At 42.6% G+C, this 17,534-nt stretch overlaps 1 protein-coding gene across 1 annotated transcript in view; it reads left to right on the plus strand.

Moving 5' to 3' along the window:
• ACAA2 (acetyl-CoA acyltransferase 2) overlaps positions 1 to 17,534 on the plus strand; it is a 37,808-nt gene that overhangs the window by 4,142 nt on the left and 16,132 nt on the right. The window contains exons 2-5 of the mRNA XM_077777646.1: positions 2,463 to 2,629; positions 3,087 to 3,162; positions 10,995 to 11,232; positions 12,025 to 12,316. Coding sequence (XP_077633772.1) covers positions 2,463 to 2,629; positions 3,087 to 3,162; positions 10,995 to 11,232; positions 12,025 to 12,316 — 773 coding nt within the window. The remainder of the gene's footprint in view (positions 1 to 2,462; positions 2,630 to 3,086; positions 3,163 to 10,994; positions 11,233 to 12,024; positions 12,317 to 17,534) is intronic.

The raw sequence follows: 17,534 nt of genomic DNA on the forward strand, positions 1-17,534 counted from the left end.
TTAAACATCCGACTCTTGGTTTTGGCTCAGGTCATGATCTCACAGTCCTGAGATCAAGCCTTGCATTGGGCTCTGCTTGGAGCCTGCTTGGGATTCTTTCTCTCTCTCCCTCTGCCTTTCCCCTACTTGGGCTTGCTTGTGCTCTCTGTCTCTAAAAAAATAAAAAATAGGTAGAGGTTATTAAGCAACAAGGATTAGAAGACATTTGCAAAAATTCCAGAAGATATAGTGGCACAGAGTAATCTGTCTATCAGAACAAAATATTTGTCATGCCCTGAACTAATATTTATGGTCTTCTAAATATTTGAATATTCCATCTGTAAAGAACTACTTGGACCTGTTCTAAATTATAATTACATATGTTACTCCTAACCTTTTGGGCTGTGGGTTTCTCAAAGTAGCAATGAAAAGAGAAGGCGAAGGGTTTTTTTAGGGTAGGTTTAGTTCCATGGAAGGATGTCATCATAAACAGGAGCCCTGTACTTAAATACCACGAAGGGTGTAATGTTTGTAGCGTCTCGGTTAAAGGTTAATATCTTGCCCCAAGCCCATTGTTAAAAGCCTCATAATTTCTTGGCAAGATGTGAGCACAGTTTGTGCCAAGCATGAGATCTGTCACATAGTAAGTGCCACTTGTATGTACCTCTGTAATATTTACCTTGTAGGATTGTTGGGAAGATAAGGTAGTAAATGAAAAGTGATCAAGTGTCTAGTGCTTAGTCAGTGCCTAATCAGTGTTAGTGTGATGAAACTATTATAATGGATGCTGCTTCCCGATGTACAAGTTTTGCATCACCCAACTCTAGTGGGCCTCACTTCACACCATCAAAGACTTATGTAACTATAGCAGATTTGAGAAGAGAGGTGACAGTAGAATGTCTTGGGAAAGGGCAGTTTTTATTTATTCACACAGGACATCAGTTGGACTAATAGTGATACCATAAATTTATAGTCCTAGTTTACATGAACACATGTATAGATAACTCCCCTGTATTCTTTGCGGTTAGATCAAATGCAGGAAATTGTGTTGTATTCTGAGTAGCACATTTTAATAGGATATTGGCAAACCAGAATGTCTTTAGAAGAAAGTGAGAATTAATGTCAAGTAAAGAAGTGTGGGGGCGCCTGGGTGGCTCAGTCGGTTAAGCGTCCGACTTTGGCTCAGGTCATGATCTCAGAGTTTGTGGGCTCGAGCCCTGCGTCCAGCTCTGTGCTGACACCTCAGAGCCTGGAACCTGCTTCAGATTCTGTGTCTCTCTCTCTCTGACCCTCCCCTGCTCATGCTGTCTCTCTCTCTCAGAAATAAATAAAAAACATTAAAAATTTAAAAAAAAAAAGTGTGGAAGGATGCTTTTTTTTTTTTACTTAGGGAAAATACGTGCTTTTTATTTACTCAGGGAAGGAGTCTTTAGATCCAGGATATTTTACAGGTTAGTGGACTCCAGATCTGGAGGGGCTACCCATGTAAGAGGTGTTCTCCTTTGCCCCCTTTATTCTAAGGGTAAAAGATAATAGTTAATATGATTTGAAATTTGTAATCGAGTCATCCTGTGGCTCCAAAGGGAAAGGCATGTATAATTCACTTTCAAAGCATTGTAAATTCTAGAAACTGTTTTTCTGATTTGGGATGCAGTTGGGTAGAACTAAGATTGGTAGACGGAAGACTTGGTAAGATGAGCCCATTGAGTAGAAGGAAGAATCATACTTCTGGCTGTCCATTCACACAGTAGAATATGTCTCCTAACTTACAGTAGAGTTGTCTAGCAGAGGAATTTTTTTTCTATCTCTTGTCAGGAATTTCCTGTGGGGTGAATGGTTGGCCTCAAACCTCAGAGAGAATTTCTAGTTTAGAGAGTCTCTGATTCTGTGACCGGGCAACATACTTCAGCACATCAAAGAAGCATTGCAGTTTTATTTATTTATTTTTTTAATTTTTTTAATGTTTTTTATTTATTTCTAGGAGAGAGAGAGAGAGACAGCGTGAGCAGGAGAGGGTCAGAGAGAGAAGGAGTCACAGACTCCGAAACAGGCTCCAGGCTCTGAGCCGGCACTCAGCACAGAGCCCGACGCGGCGCTCGAACCCACGAACCGCGAGATCATGACCTAAGCGAAAGTCGGAAGCTTAACCGACTAAGCCACCCAGGCGCCCCGAAGCATTGCAGTTTTAAACCAATATTTCTAGCATTAGAAATCACCAGGGGCTAAGAATCCAGAATGGATTTATGTTACAGCGTGTGGTGTCGTTCTTGGTGCCAGCATGTTGGTATTGTTCAAATTGATAACCCTTAAGACTACTTCCATGAGTGTGACCTATTCTGCATATTATTACGTGACAAAAATTTTCAGTTACCTAATTGAAAATGGTACCTCATATACTAAAGTTTCACAGTGAGATTATTTAAAGCATGTTAGGGGCCCTGGCTAATCTGTCACTGCTTACAAATCTCTTCTTATTGCAATAGGTGTCTTCATCGTTGCTGCTAAGCGAACGCCTTTTGGAGCCTACGGAGGTCTTCTGAAAGACTTCACAGCTATTGACTTGACTGAATTTGCTGCCAAGGCTGCTTTGTCTGCAGGCAAGGTCTCACCTGAGACCATTGATAGTGTCATTGTAGGCAACGTCATACAGGTTAGTAGGGCAGAAGGGAGGTATTCATTCTTGTTGCTCTGTGTTTTTAAAAAAATACTGTCTTTAACATGTCTCACTGGTGAACTAGTTAATAATAGTTAAAGGTATTTATGATTTAAGTAATCCTCTGACTCCAGAAGCAACGGCATATGTAATTCAAAGCCACATATAATCTGGAAGCTATCTGTCTGTCTCATTGGGGTTATATTTCATTGCTTAAATATTAGATTCATTTCTTTGACTCATCTCAAGTTACTTGGTTTTCTCTGTACCAACTAAGGAGAGTAGAAAACCCAGTCAACACAAGGCATCTCCTCTGATTTCTTAAATCGTAGGAGCTTGGTCAGTATTTGTTGTGGGAGATAAAGAAATTCATTTACCTTCTGTCTTTCTAAGTTATGGTATACATACTAGGCCATTCATCTGCGGATAACGAAAGCTGTATATTCCTTCATAGTGTGGCCAAGAGGTGAAATGGGCCCTTTTCCCCAGCTTCGTTGGTTTGACAGAAGCACTACATGGAGTGCATTGCTGCTGAGAGTACTGAGGCCCTGTCATGTTCTGCTGGCTCAGAAAGTGGGTGTTCCATACAGGAGAGGCAGGCTGAGGAGACCGGGGGCTGCTATGACCCTCTTCGCCGAGTGATCAGCTCTTGCGGTGTGGATAAGGCCCAGAAACTGGTGTGCCTTTGTTTCCACCCCCAGCTCTAGAGCCATGATGCAAGAGATTTTGCTTCTGCCAAGAACAGGTTTTGTTTGCAGTGGAGGGTGGAAGACTTCATTTTCGTGGCAGAATACTATTCCATTGTATGGAATACTGCATTTTGCTTTTCCGTTATTCAGATGATAAACATTTGGGTTGTTTCCACATTTTGATTGTTATGCATACTGCTACTTTGAACATCATATACAAGTTTTTATGTAGACAAAGGTTTTCATTTTTCTTGGGTATATATGTAGGAGTGGATTTGCTAGGTTATATGGTATCTCTATGTTTAATTATTTCAGGAGCTTTCAGACTGTTTTCCAAAGCAGCTGCAAACTTTTACAGTCCTACTTATAATGTGTGAAGGTTCCATTTTCTCCATATCCTTGTCAATATTTGTTATTATCTGTCTTTTTGATTATAACCATCCTAGTGGATGTGAAATAATTGCTTACTCTGGTTTTGATTTGCCTTTCCCTGATGACTAATGATGTTGAACACCGTTTTGTATGCTTATGGTCTATTTCCATATCCTCCTTAGAGAAATGTCTATTCAAATCCTTTTTCCATTTTTAATTGTTTTTTTAAATTATTATTGAATTGTAAGAGTTCTTTACATATTCAGGATACAAGTCTTTTATCAGATATATGATAAATTCTCTTTTATTCCATTTGAAGTTGTCTTTTCATGTCTTGTTAGTGTCCTTTGAAATGTGAAAGTTTTTAATTTTGATGAAGCTCAGTTTAATTTTGATGTTGCTCATGTTTTTGGTGTCATATCTAAGAATCCATTTCCAAATGCATGGTTATGAAGATATACCCCTATTGTTTCCTCTGATGGTGTTTTAGCATTTGCTCTTATATTTAGGTTGATTCATTTTCATTTAAGTATTGTCTATGTTCTGAGGTAGAGGTCCAGCTTCCTTCTCTTGCATGTAGCTATCCAGTTGTCCCAGCACCATTTGTTAAAAAGACTCTTCTTTCCTCCATTGATCTTGGCACTCTTACTAAAAATCAGTTGACCATATCAATTAATCTATGACAAAGGAGGCAGAAATATACAGTGGGAGAAAGGTGATCTCTTTAGGAAATGGCGCTGGGAAAACTGGACAGGTACATGTAAAGGAGTGAAACTGGACCATTTTCTCATACCACACGCAAAAATGAACTAAAAATGGATTAAAGACTTAAGTGTGAGATGAGAAACCACAAAGATCCTAGAAGGGAATTCAGGCAGTAATTTCTCTGACATTGGCCGTCGCACCATTTTTCTAGATAGATTTTCAAAGGCAAGGGAAACAAAAGCAAAAATGAACTATTGGGACTACATCAAAATGAAAACTTTTGCACAGTGAAGGAAACCATCAACGAAATAAAAAGGCAGCCTATGGAATAGGAGAAGATATTTGCAAATGATATATCTGATAAGGGTTTAATATCCAAAATATATCAAGAACTTAAACAACTCAACACCAAAATAACAAACAACATAATTAAAAAATGAACAGAGGACCTGAGTAGACATTTTTCCAAAGAAGACAGACAGATGGCCAACAGACACATGCAAAGATGTTCAGTATCACTAATCATCAGGGAAATGTAAAGGAAAACCACAGTAAGATAACACTTCATGCCTGTCAGAATGGCTAAAATCAAAAACACAAGTAACAAGTGTTGGTGAGAATGTGAAGAAAAAGAAACCCTCATACACTGTTGGTGGGAACATAAATTGATACAGCCACTGTGGAAACAGTATGGAGGTTAAAATATTAAAAACAGAACTACCAGGGCACCTGGGTGGCTCAGTCGGTTAAGTGTCTGACTTTAGCTCAGGTCATGATCTCTCGGTTTGGGAGTTTGAGCCCCATGTTGGGCTTTCTGCTGACAGCTCAGACCCTGGAGCCTGCTTCGGATTCTGTGCCTCCCTCTCTCTCTGCTCCTCCCCTCCTCCCTCTCTCTTTCTCTCATAAATAAATGTTAAAAAAAAATTTTTTTTTTAAATAGAACTACCATGTAATCCAAGAATTCCATTGCTGGGTAATGTAATCAAAGAAAATGAAAACAGTAATTCAAAAAGATACATGCTCCCCTGTGTCTACTGCAGCATTATTTACATTAGCCAAGATACGGATGCACCCTAAGTGTCCATCAATAGACAAATGGATAAGGAAGATGTGAGGGGGTGTGTGCACAATGGAATATTAAGCAGTCATAGAAAGGAAGAGATTGTGCCATTTGAGACCCAATGGATAGACTTAGAGGGAATTACGCTAAGTGAAATAAATCAGAGTGAGCAAGACAAATACCATATGGTTTTACTCATATGTGGAATCTAAAAAAACAAGTGATTAAGTAAACAAAAAAGCAGAATCAGGACCTATAAATCCAGACAACAAACTGAAGGTTGGTACAGGGGAATGGGTAAAAATGGGTGAATGAGAGTCGGAGATACAAGCTTCCAGTTATGGAATGAATAAATCACGGGGCTGAAAGGTACAGCATAAGGAATACAGTCTGTGGTGCTGTAATAGCGTTACAGTGTGACAGAAGGTAGCTGCACTTGTGGTGAGCGTAGCATAATGTATAAATCACTGTGTTGTACACATGAAACTAATGTAATGTGTGTCAACTATATTCAAATAGAACTATTTTTATTAATGTTTTTAAGTTTATTTATTTAGAGAGAGCATGAGCAGGGTAGAGAAAAAGAGAGGGGAGAGAGAGAATTCTAAGCAGGCTCTGTGCTGGCAGATGTGGGGTTTGAACTCAAGAACTGTGAGGTCATGACCTGAGCCAAAACCAAGAGTTATATACTTAACCTATCGAGCCATCCAGGCATACCACTTAGGATTTTTTTTAAATAAAATAAAAATAATTTTAGTTTTGGATTGAAAAAATATGTGCCTATACTGTCCTTCACTTAGAAAAGTAACACGAAATACGCTGAAGATACATAGAACGTTATATAATTAAATTATAGTTTTTAGACTTGTTTTACACTTCTTTTGTTAAATTGATTCATAATATTTTATTCTTTTTCATGCTATTTTGAATGGAATTGTTTTCTCATTTCATTTTAGATTGTTCATTTTAAGTGTGTAGAAATATAATTAATTTTTGTATATTGATCTTGAATCATGATTGCTGAGCCCATTTATTCTAATAGTTTTTCAGCTTAATTCCTTAGGATTTTTATATGTAACATCATGTCATCTGGAAGTAGAGATAGTTTTACTTCTTCCCCTCCAATCTGGATTTCTTTCATTTCTTTTTCTTGGCCAATTGCCCCCTAGAACCTCCGGTGTTGAACAGAAGTGACAAAAAGTGGGTATCTTCTTCTTGATGCTATGGGGAATGCAGCCAGACTTTCACCCTTAAATATGATGGCAGATGTAGATTTTTTGTAAATGCATTTATCAGGTTGGGGAAGTTCCTTTCTATTTTTAGCCACAAACATGTGACCCACTGATATCCATCTAAAGGGTCTCAAGACTAATGTTTTACTAGACAGTAGTAAAGAGCCTTATCTTAACAGCAGCTAGACTGGTCCTGGAAGCCTTGCATTCAAGTTCCTTAGAGACTTATGCTACCCCTGACCCCCACTGACTAGAAGCAGTCATGCCTCACATGGGCAGCTCTTTCTGCCCATGGGACCCATCCCTGTGCTTTAATAAAAGCACATTTTTGCACCAAAAACGTCTCAAGGACCCCTTTTTTTTTTTATGCTTATTTATTTTTGAGAGGGAGAGAAAAAGTGTGAGTGGGGGGGGGGGAGAGGCAGACACAGAATGCAAATCAGGCTCCAGGCTCTGAGCTGTCAGCACAGAGCCTGATGTGGGGCTCGAACTCATGAACCATGAGATCATGACCTGAGCCTCAGTCAGACACTTAACCGACTGAGCCACCCAGGTGCCCCTCAAGAATTCTTTCTTGACTCTTCACTCTCAGCCCCACATCAGTCCTCATCACAAGAAAAAAATTTTTGATAACTGCATATGGTAACAGATGTTAACTAGACTTACTGCGGTGATCATTTTGCAATACAAATATTGAATCATTTGCTTGTACACCTGAAACTAATATAATGTTATATGTCAGTTATACCTCAATTGAAAAATAAAACAAGAATATTTAGGAACTTTTTTTAAAAAGGTAAATTCTAAGTAAGATTTATGAAATGTTAAAAAGCCAGAAGAAACTCTAGAGATTTTATAGAACTCCAGGCCTCTCTTAACACTTAAGGAAACTTCCAGAGACGTTTCAGAGCTGAGCCGGGTGATCTATAACAATCTTGGGCTAGATGCAGATCCCCTGACTCCTAGTTCAGTGTTCTTTCTCCTGTACTCAGCTCTTCCCACAAATCTTGGTGTTCAAGGGACTTAAAGTCATTTTGTGGGACCACTTAGAGAATATGCAACCAAAAGAAAGAAAGAAAGAAAGAAGGAAGAGAGGGAGGAAGGGAGGGAGGAAGGGAAAGGAAGGGAGGGAGGAAGGAAGGAAGGAAGAAAGGAAAAGAAGAAGAAAGAAAAAATGTCAGTTACTTTCTGGAATACAGTGGCCAAAGTAGAAGACATCTGGTTCTTAGACATCGGGTAGGACCACTTTATTCAAAATTTACATACAAGTATGTACTCTATTTATAAAATCTCCAGAAACTATCTTTATTCAGTCAGGCTAGGATTTAACAGCTCAATCAAAACTGCTCCAACTCCTTTTATTACAAATAAGACACTTGTAAATCCATTTGCAGATGACTTCCCATAGGAGGAACTTAAGAGTTAAGTAAACCAGAGTTCACACTGCTAGTGAATGACAGAGTCCATATTAGATCTCCTACCTCCTGTTATAATATTCTTTCTATTATCTCAGAGGACTGTTGGATTTTTATAAAACACCTATTTTACCAGTCTGGACATTAGAGAGTATTACAAGAGAAGCAACTCCAAAACAGAAAACCTAGCAAAATACTGTCCACTGACTAACCGTCTTTTTGATGACATTAATTTATAAAATAAGATAATTTCATCTCCATCAAAAAATGAAGCATTCAGTGTGTTAATTATTAATTCATGTTAATTAACTGAGGTCCCACTTCATCCAGAATCCCTAACCTATAGAGATAGGGGAAAATTATGTTATAAGACAGGACTGCTAGGGGAATTCCAGTCCCCGCCCGAAGACTCTCCTTCCGGGTTCTTCCTGCCCTGCTTGCCAAGCGCGCTGAATTGCCACTAATGCGGAAGTAACAGACTATAAATTGTCCCCCATCCATATGCTCAGGGCTCAGACCTCTGGTGAGTGATCTCCTCTGAGCCCGCCAGTGTGAAATAAATCTCCTACCTTCCAAGATCTCCGAGTGCTGCTTGGTTCTTCTGCCCAGTCGACAGAAGTGGAAGGTCGACAGAAGTCCTGACCTCCACAAATTCTCACCAGTGATCCAGAGGAAGGACCAATCTTGCCTCCACCTTATGCTCCCCCAAGACTGTCAGCACCTAACCCCCCAGTTCTTGATACTCTGCCACCTTCGGTCTCCCCACCATCTCTGGACTCAGCAGATCCCCTCTCCCCCAGACCAGTGACCAGATTGTGCCCTTGGCCAGGCAAAGCACTCTCCAGATGCCAGTCCACATCTGCCAGTACCAAGAGGCTCTCCTCCGGGGGATCCGAGCAGGGGCTAAGAGGCCCATGCATATGCTCAGCAGGAAGGAGAATTCCCTGGGGATTATTATGAGAGGCTATTCAAGGCTTACCGCATTTATACCCTGTTTGACCCTCAGCCACAAGAAAGCCACAACAAAAGGGTGGGGAAGGTCCAGTTGCCAAAAGTGGGGAGGCCCAGAACCTCCTTAGCAAGGGATCAATGTGCCTACTGCAAGGAGAAAGGACATTGAAAGAATGAATGTCCCAACCAGAGAAAGTCCCCCAAACCCAGCCCATACACAGAGCCCTGCAGAAAAGACCTCATGGGCCTAGCAGGAATAGATTCAGATTGAGGGACCTGGGCTCACCTCTTGGCCCCTGTGAGCCCCCAATCAAAATGAAAGTAGGGAGCCAAACTATGACTTTTATGGTCGACACTGGGGCTGAGCATTCTGTGGTCACCTTCCTTGTGGCCCCCTTTAGCGAGAAGACCTCAACCATCCTTGGGACCACAGGGAAATGGGCAATGCAACAGCCCTTCTGCCAAGCCCGTCAGTGTGAACTTGGGAGCCACACAGTACGGCATGAGTTCTCTACCTACCTGAGTGCCCTATCCCTCTCCTTGGCCAGGATATATTCTCAAAGCTGGGGGCCCAAATAATCTTTGAGCCAACAGAACGCACCAGCCTCCTTATAATGGCAATGACTACACCAAGAGAAGAAGAATGGAGGCTATTCTATGCCCAGGCCCAACCAAGTGGCCTGCCCAAATTCAGGACTGCCTTCCCCACTGTATGGGCCAAGGACAAACCGCCCCCCCCAGACTTGCCCACAACCGGCCCCCTGTCATTATAGAGTTAATCCCAGGGGCTCAACCTCAGAGACAGTGACAGTACCCCCTCCCACAAGAGGCAAGGGAAGGCATCCAAGAACACCTGACCAGACTCAAAGAAGCAGCATTCTGGTTGAATCCAATTACCCTGGAACACCCTGCTCTTGCCAGTCAAGAAGCTGAGAGGAGGGTAATGACCAGTTCAAGACCTATGAGCTATCAACAAAGTGACTGTCTTCTTGCACCCAGTAGTCCCAAACCCATACAGCCTCCTCAGCCAGATCCCAGGCTCTGCCAGCTGGTTTACCTGCCTAAACATAAAGGATGCCTTCTGCCTCCACTTGGCCCCGCAGAGCCAATCCTTGTTTGCCTTTGAATGGACCGAACCAGACGCAAGGTGTCTGATGCAAGTGACTTGGACGCATCTCCCACAGGGATTTAAAAACTCGCCTACCCTCCTTGGGGAGGCACTGGCCAGAGACCTCGCTGGCTTTCTGAGGGAGGCCACATGCTGCACCTTCTCCAGTATATAGATGACCTCCTCCTTGCCAGCGATACCTGAGAGAACTGTACAAGGACACAGAGGCCCTCCAACTCCTGTCAGACTCAGGGTATCGGGTCACGTGGAAAAAGGCACAGATCTGCCAATAGCAAGTACGAAACTTAGGCTTCTTCTTCACCCAAGGAAAAAGAGCACTAGGGCCGGAGAGAAAGAAGGTCATCACCTCCCTACCACAGCCCCAAATTAAGAGGGGGCTATGAGAATTCCTGGCATCTACAGGATTCTGCCAAATCTGGATTCCCAGGTTCTCAGCAATAGCAAGACTCCTCTATAATCTCTTGGTAGGGCCAGATCCAGAACCCCCTGATGGACAGAAGAGGCAAAGGCTGCCTTCCTAGCAATAAAGGATATCCTAGGGCAGGCACCAGCCCTTGGCCTGCCAGATATAGAGAAGCCATATAACTTCTTTGTGTAGGAGAAGGAAGAGGTTGCCTTTGGGGTTCTCTCACAGACTTTTGTCCCCTGGCAGCAGCCAGTGGCCTCCCTGTCAAAAATAGGTGGACCCAGTTGCAGCAGGATGGCCACCATGTCTTAGGGTGTTAGCTGCAACGATTCTACTCATTAAAGCAGCAGAGCTCATCCTGGGACAAGAACTGCACATTAAAGTCCCCCATTCCGTCATACAGGGGACACTCGAAAAGCAGGTTGTGCAGTGATGACCACAGATGAGGTCTTAGAAGCGGGCGCCCTACCCATAGGATGGTCAGCATGGTGGACGGAATTACATGCCCTAATCCCCTCATCATCGGCGAGGGCAGATGAAGAAATTGTCCCCTGGTTCGGTTTACCAGCCACAATCCACAGCAATAACAGGCCTGTGTTCATGGCGGACATTATACAAATTGGCCTCAAAGCTCAAGGAAAGTAGAGCAGATAAATCACACCCTCAAGGGAAACAGCCAAGTTCTGTCAGGAAACAGACCTCCAATGCTTTGCTTACCTNGACTTCCATGGCCAGACCTGTTGCCCTTGGCCCTCCTGCATGTCCATTGCACACCAGGAACTCAAGGTTTCTCCCCTTTTGAACTAATATATGGGAGGCCCTCTCCATGTCTGGGGAGCCTCCCAGGGAACCTACACCAAATAGGGATAAGGGAATGAGAGAACAACTTCAAGCTTTAGGGGCCACCCTAAATGAGTTACAACGATATACCATAGAGAAGGCCCCAATCTCTTTAAGGATCCCCCATACACCCCATCTCACCAGGGGATTCAGTCTGGATCAAAGATTGGAAAAAAGACCCCCTCAAACCACAGTGGACTGGGCCTCATACTGTTATTCTGACCGCCTCTACTGCCCTCAAGGTCACAGGTATCACTCCAGTGGTTCACCACTCCAGAGTTAAGAGGGCCAGTCCAGGAGCCCCAGACTTGAAAGACTGACCCAAATCCGATGAACCCGCTCAAAGCGACCTTCCAGAGAGTCCTAGATTCTTAGGATCTTCAGCCCTGCTTCAGTCACACCTGGAAGCTGGCTGGTCTACATATGGCAGGAGCTTGAGAAATCACCAGTCAGAGACTCCTTGCCATTGGATTAGCAGAAGTTGCCCCAGAAAGCTGGGGAAACAGCAAGAGGTTCCTGTTCGTACTCACCTTCCTCTTACGTTTTGTTGGTATTGGTTGCCTCTAATCTGGGCCCCATTTGTAAACCTCCAGCCCTAAGGTCCAGGCTGAACAAGCAGTGCTGCTGCCTGTCCTCCTAGGGGCAGGAATAGCCACGGGGATAGGGACTGACATAGGAGGCATAGGCTCTTCTGTGGGACTATGTCATAAACCATACCAAGAATTCAATGAAGACATGGAAAGGGTGGCCAGCTCCCTAGTGTCCTTGCAGAGCCAAATAAGTTCCCTGGCAGGAGTTGCCTTCCAGAACAGACAGGCACTTGCTCTCCTCGCTGCCAAGAAAGGGGGCACCTGCATCTTCCTTGGAGAAGAGTGCTATTACTTTGTAAACCAGTCAGGAATAGTCATAAAACACCATCACAAACTGGGCTACAGCCCAAGCGCTGGCCCTGCAAGGTTACCAGCCCAGAATACATGAAGATGATGCCCCCTAATACTGCCTACGTCTATTTAAAGGGGCATCAAAGGGGAGAATGATAGGGAAAAATTATGTTATAAGATGGCTGACAGGACTGCTAGGGAATTCCAGTCCCCACCCGAAGACTCTCCTTCCGGGTTCTTCCAGCCCTGCTTGCCACACACCAAATTGCCACTAATGCAGAAGTAACAGCCTATAAATTGTCCCCCATCCTTATGCTCGGGTCTCAGACCTCTGTAGAGTGATCTCCTCTGGGCCCACCAGTGTGAAATAAACGTCCTGCCTTCCAAGATCCCCGAGTGCCACTGGTTCTTCAGCCAGGTGGTCCAAACCAGCAATAGATGTGCTCAACTTGTTGAATTTTATTGTGAAATTTTTCAAACCTATACAAAGATGAAAGAATACGACAGCGGGGGGCACCTCAGTGGCTCAGCCGGTTAAACATCTGACTCTTGATTTCGGCTCAGGTAATGATCTCACAGTTTGTGGATTTGAGCCCCACATCAGGCTCTGTGCTGACAATGTGGAACCTGCCTGGGATTCTGTCTCTCCCCCTCTCTCTCTCAAGAGCAAATAAATTTTTAAAAAATTAAAAAAGAAGAATGCAGTGAACACCCTAAAATTCCCTTTACCTTAATGGGCTAATTCTTTACATTTTGTTAAATTTGCTTTAGCTCTCTACAATAAAAGTTACAATTTGGGGGTGGGGGGGGCAGGGAAAGTCATTCTATCCCCATGTGGTTCTTGGACCAGCAACATTGGCTTTTACCAGGCCAATGATGAGAACTGCAGACTCTCAGGCTTTGATCTGCTGGTTGAGAACCTACATTTTAACAAGAGGTCCCTGTATGCATTTTAAAGCATGGGAAGTAGAAGCAGTGGTCTAGCCCCACTTCTTACTCTCCAGTCGTTCATCTCTCCTCTCCCTACATCATCAGGTCTCTGTCTCGGTTTCTCATTATGATCCCCTGAGTGTTTTTAAAGGATCTATTGATGCCTTGCCTGTAGGCTTTCTGGTTTAGTTGATTTGGTTAGGAGCTTGAACATGGATACATTAATAACACTTTCCTGGCTATTCCAGCGTGCAGCCAGGTTGAGAACCACAGCCTTGCATACTTCCTCTGTTAAGGAACATACTATTTTGAGATAACCTATTCTATTTTNCATAACAGGCATGCAGTGCATGGAAGTGAATTGGGGGAGAGAAAAATGGCAATGCTGTGGAGGAGGGGGCCCTTTCCATGGAGAGACAAAAGGGAGAGAAACAGAAAGGGGTTGAGAGAGTGCAGTGTCAGATTCACACAAGATGAAAACCTCTCCAGATCATGGACTGGGGAGCCAGGGGTGCTGAGAATCATGGGTTTTTTTTGCAAACAGCGTGTGGAGCTCAAATTCTGAAGTTTTGGAAGTGCACACCTTTTCTCTGGAGTGGAGCTGCGTGCGGCAGGCACTCCACGGAAGGAGGGAGCTGGCCCTGGAGTGCACAGTGTGGTGGGGGATCTCAGACAACTTTCCTCTTCCTAGAGTACATTTGCAAGAGGGTATATTGTCTCCCCAGGGACAAAACCCCCCCACAGGTGCCAGCAGAAGTCCTTTGATAGGCGGGGGACAGAGGGCGGATAAGCTGGTTGCTGCTTTGCAAGGTCTGCACCATAGACTGACGCACCATGCAGGCATGGGACTGTTTATCAGGGACAAAGTACATCAGACACAGCGTGAAGAGGCTCTACTCCAGAGGAGGGGTGCCAGGTCCCTTAAGAATTCAAGTTTTAGGGGCGCCTGGGTGGCTTAGTCGGTTAAGCGTCCGACTTTCGCTTAGGTCATGATCTCGCGGTTCGTGGGTTCGAGCCCCGCGTCGGGCTCTGTGCTGACTGCCAGCTCAGAGCCTGGAGCCTGTTTCAGTCTGTGACTCCCTCTCTCTCTGACCCTCCCCTGCTCACGCTGTCTCTCTCTCTCTCCTAGAAATAAATAAAAACATTTAAAAAAAAAAAGAATTCAAGTTTTAAATTCCAGCCACGTGCATGGAGCACTGACCGCCCTTGCTGTTCTGTGAGGGCTTCCTGAACAGTAGGTTGTGAGATCCCAGAGGGTTCTGTCTGGGGATAAGAGATTGGAGTGGTGCCATGTTCCCCCTAACACCAACATGGGGACCTCAGGGAGAAACACGGCAGCCCCCGGTGGAGGTGGGACCCACTTACATCAAACCCTGCCCGCCGTCCCTTGCAGCTTCATATTTACGGGGCAGGTGTGACTCTAAACGAGCACAGTGGCCTCCCCTCTGAAGAACAGCACGGGCAGCGCCCCGCAGGCACCAAGTGCACTGGACACACAGTGCTTCAGAGCATCACCTGCAGTTCTGGTGGAAGTAGGACTGGATTACTTGCTTTTTGTTTGTTTGGGTTTTTTTTTTTAATTTTCTTCTTTTAAAAATTTTCTTTTTTTAATTTTCTTTTTAAAAATTTTCTTTTTTTAAATTTTTTCTTTGGAATCAGGCTTATAGTTTTTTCTTTGTTAGTTTGTTGTTTCATTTCCTTTTCTCTTTTTCAATCAGTCTTCTTTTTATCATTTTCTTTTGTTTTTTGGGGGGGGTGTTTTTGTTTTCTTTTTCTTTGGAATCAGGCTTATAGTCTTTTGATTATCTCTGGGTTTTTTCTTCCCTTTCCTTTTCTCTTATTTATTTATTTATTTATTTATTTAGAATTTGTTTCCCCCCCTCCCCCAGGCTTATTTTAAACAAACAAATCAAAACATACCTAGTTAAAGGTCCAGACACTCCTCACTGAAAGCAAGGAGGAGCTCTGCAGATGACTGACCCAGTGGGAAAGAGCAACCAAAACACAGCAGCAGACAGCACACATCAGAAACACTTCCTGAAGTGTCCAGGCCTTGAGCAGTGTTCGACCCCTTTTTAATATAACATTACCCTCAAGTGCAGGAAACATAACAAGCTTTCAAAACATCCAAAAGACAGAAACTTAGCCAAAATGACAAAATGGAGTAATTCTACCCAAAAGAAAGGTCAAGAAGAAGTCATAGGCAGGGACTTGCTCAAAACAGATATAAGTAATATATCTGAACAAGAATTTATTTATTTATTTTTTAATATTTTTATTTATTTCTAGGAGAGAGAGAGAGANGCACCCCTATCTGAACAAGAATTTAGAACAACAGTCATAAGACTACTGGGGGGCTTGAATAGTAGTCCGGAATAAAGCATAGAAGCCACTACAGAAAGTAGTAAGAGTAGGGGACTTTAACACCCTACTTAACAGCAATGGACAGATCATCTAAGCAGAAAATCAACCAGGAAACAATGGCTTTGAATGACACACTGGACCAGATGGACTTAAAAGATATATTCAGAACTTATCATCCTAAAGCAGCAAAATTCACATTCTTCTCAAGTGTACATGGGACATTTTTCAGAATAGATCACATACTGGGTCACAAATCAGCCCTCAACAAGTACAGAAAGATCGAGACCATACCGTGCATGTTTTCAGATCCTAACACTATTACACTTGAAGTCAACCACAAGAAACAATTTGGAAAGCCCTAAGTAAAAGGGGGTTAAAGAACATCCTACTAAAGAATGAATGGGTTAACCAGGAAATTAAAGAAGAAATTAAAAACTACATGGAAGCAAATGAAAATGAAATCACAATAGTCCAAAACCTTTGGGATGCAAAAAGGCAGTCCTAAGAGGGAAGTTTATTGCAATTTGGGCCTTTCTTGAAAGGTCCCAAATACACAACCTTACACCTAAACAGATAGAAAAGGAATAGCCAAAGGTGCCTGGTTGGCTCAGTTGGTTGACTATCTGACTTTGGCTCTGGTCATGATCTCACGGTTCGTGGGTTAGGGCCCCATGTCAGTCTCTGTGCTGATAACTCAGCCTGGAGCCTGCTTCAGATTCTATGTCTCCCTCTCTCTCTCTACCCCTTTCCCACTCACACTCTCTCTCTCTGAAAAATAAATAAACATTTTTAAAAAGGTTTAATTAAAAAAAGAAAGGGAATAGCAAATAAAGCTTAAAGGGAGAAGGATAAATAATAAAGATTAGAAGAGAAATAAGCAATATAGAAACAAATAAAACTACAGTACAACAGATCAATGAAATAAGAAGCTGGTTCTTTGAAAGAATTAACAAAATTGATAAATTGCTAACCAGACTTATGAAAAAAAAGAGAAAGGACCCAAATAGATAAAATCATGAATGAAAATGGAAAGGTCACAACCAATACCACAGAAATACAAGCCATTATAAGAGACTAATATGAAAAATTATATGCCAACAAACTGGAGGAAATGGAAGCAATCTGGAAGAAATGGACAAATTCCTAGAAACTCACAAACCTCTAAAACTGCAATAGGAAGAAATAGAAAATTTGAACAGACCCATAACCAACAAAGAACATGAATCAGTAATCAAAAGTCTCCCAACAAATAAGAGTCCTGGGCCAGACACCTTCCCAAGGGAATTCTACCAGACATTTAAAGAAGAGTCCATACCTGTTCTTCTCAAACTGCTCCAAAAAAATAAAAATAGAAGGAAAACTTCCACTCATTCTACAAAGCCAGCATAACCTTGATTCCAAAGACCCCACTGAAAAGGATAATTATAGGCTAGTATCCCTAATGAACATGTATGCGAAAATTCTCAACAAGATATTAGCACACCAAAATCAATAGGACATTAAGAGAATTATTCACCATGATCAAGTAGGATTTATTCCTGGGTTGAAGGACTGGTTCTATATTCACAAATTAATGTGATATGCCACAGTAATAAAAGAAAGGATAAGAATCATATGATCCTATGAATAGATTTAGAAAAAGCATTTGACCAAATACAACATCCATTCTTGATAACAACCCTCAACAAAGTAGGGGTAAATGGAACATACCTCAACATCATAAAGGCGATATACAAAAGACTCACAGCTAATACCCTCAATGGGGAAACACTAAGAGCCTTTCCCCTATAGTCAGGAGGAAGATAAGGATATCCACTGTCATCATCACTATTTACTATAGTACTGGAAGTCTTAGCCTCAGCAATCAGACAACAAAAAGAAATAAGCATACAAATCAGCAAGGAAGAAGTCAAACTTTCACTGCAGAT

Source organism: Crocuta crocuta, unplaced genomic scaffold (assembly GCF_008692635.1).
Source record: "Crocuta crocuta isolate KB4526 unplaced genomic scaffold, BGI_CrCroc_1.0 scaffold36, whole genome shotgun sequence".
Taxonomy (NCBI): domain Eukaryota; kingdom Metazoa; phylum Chordata; class Mammalia; order Carnivora; family Hyaenidae; genus Crocuta; species Crocuta crocuta.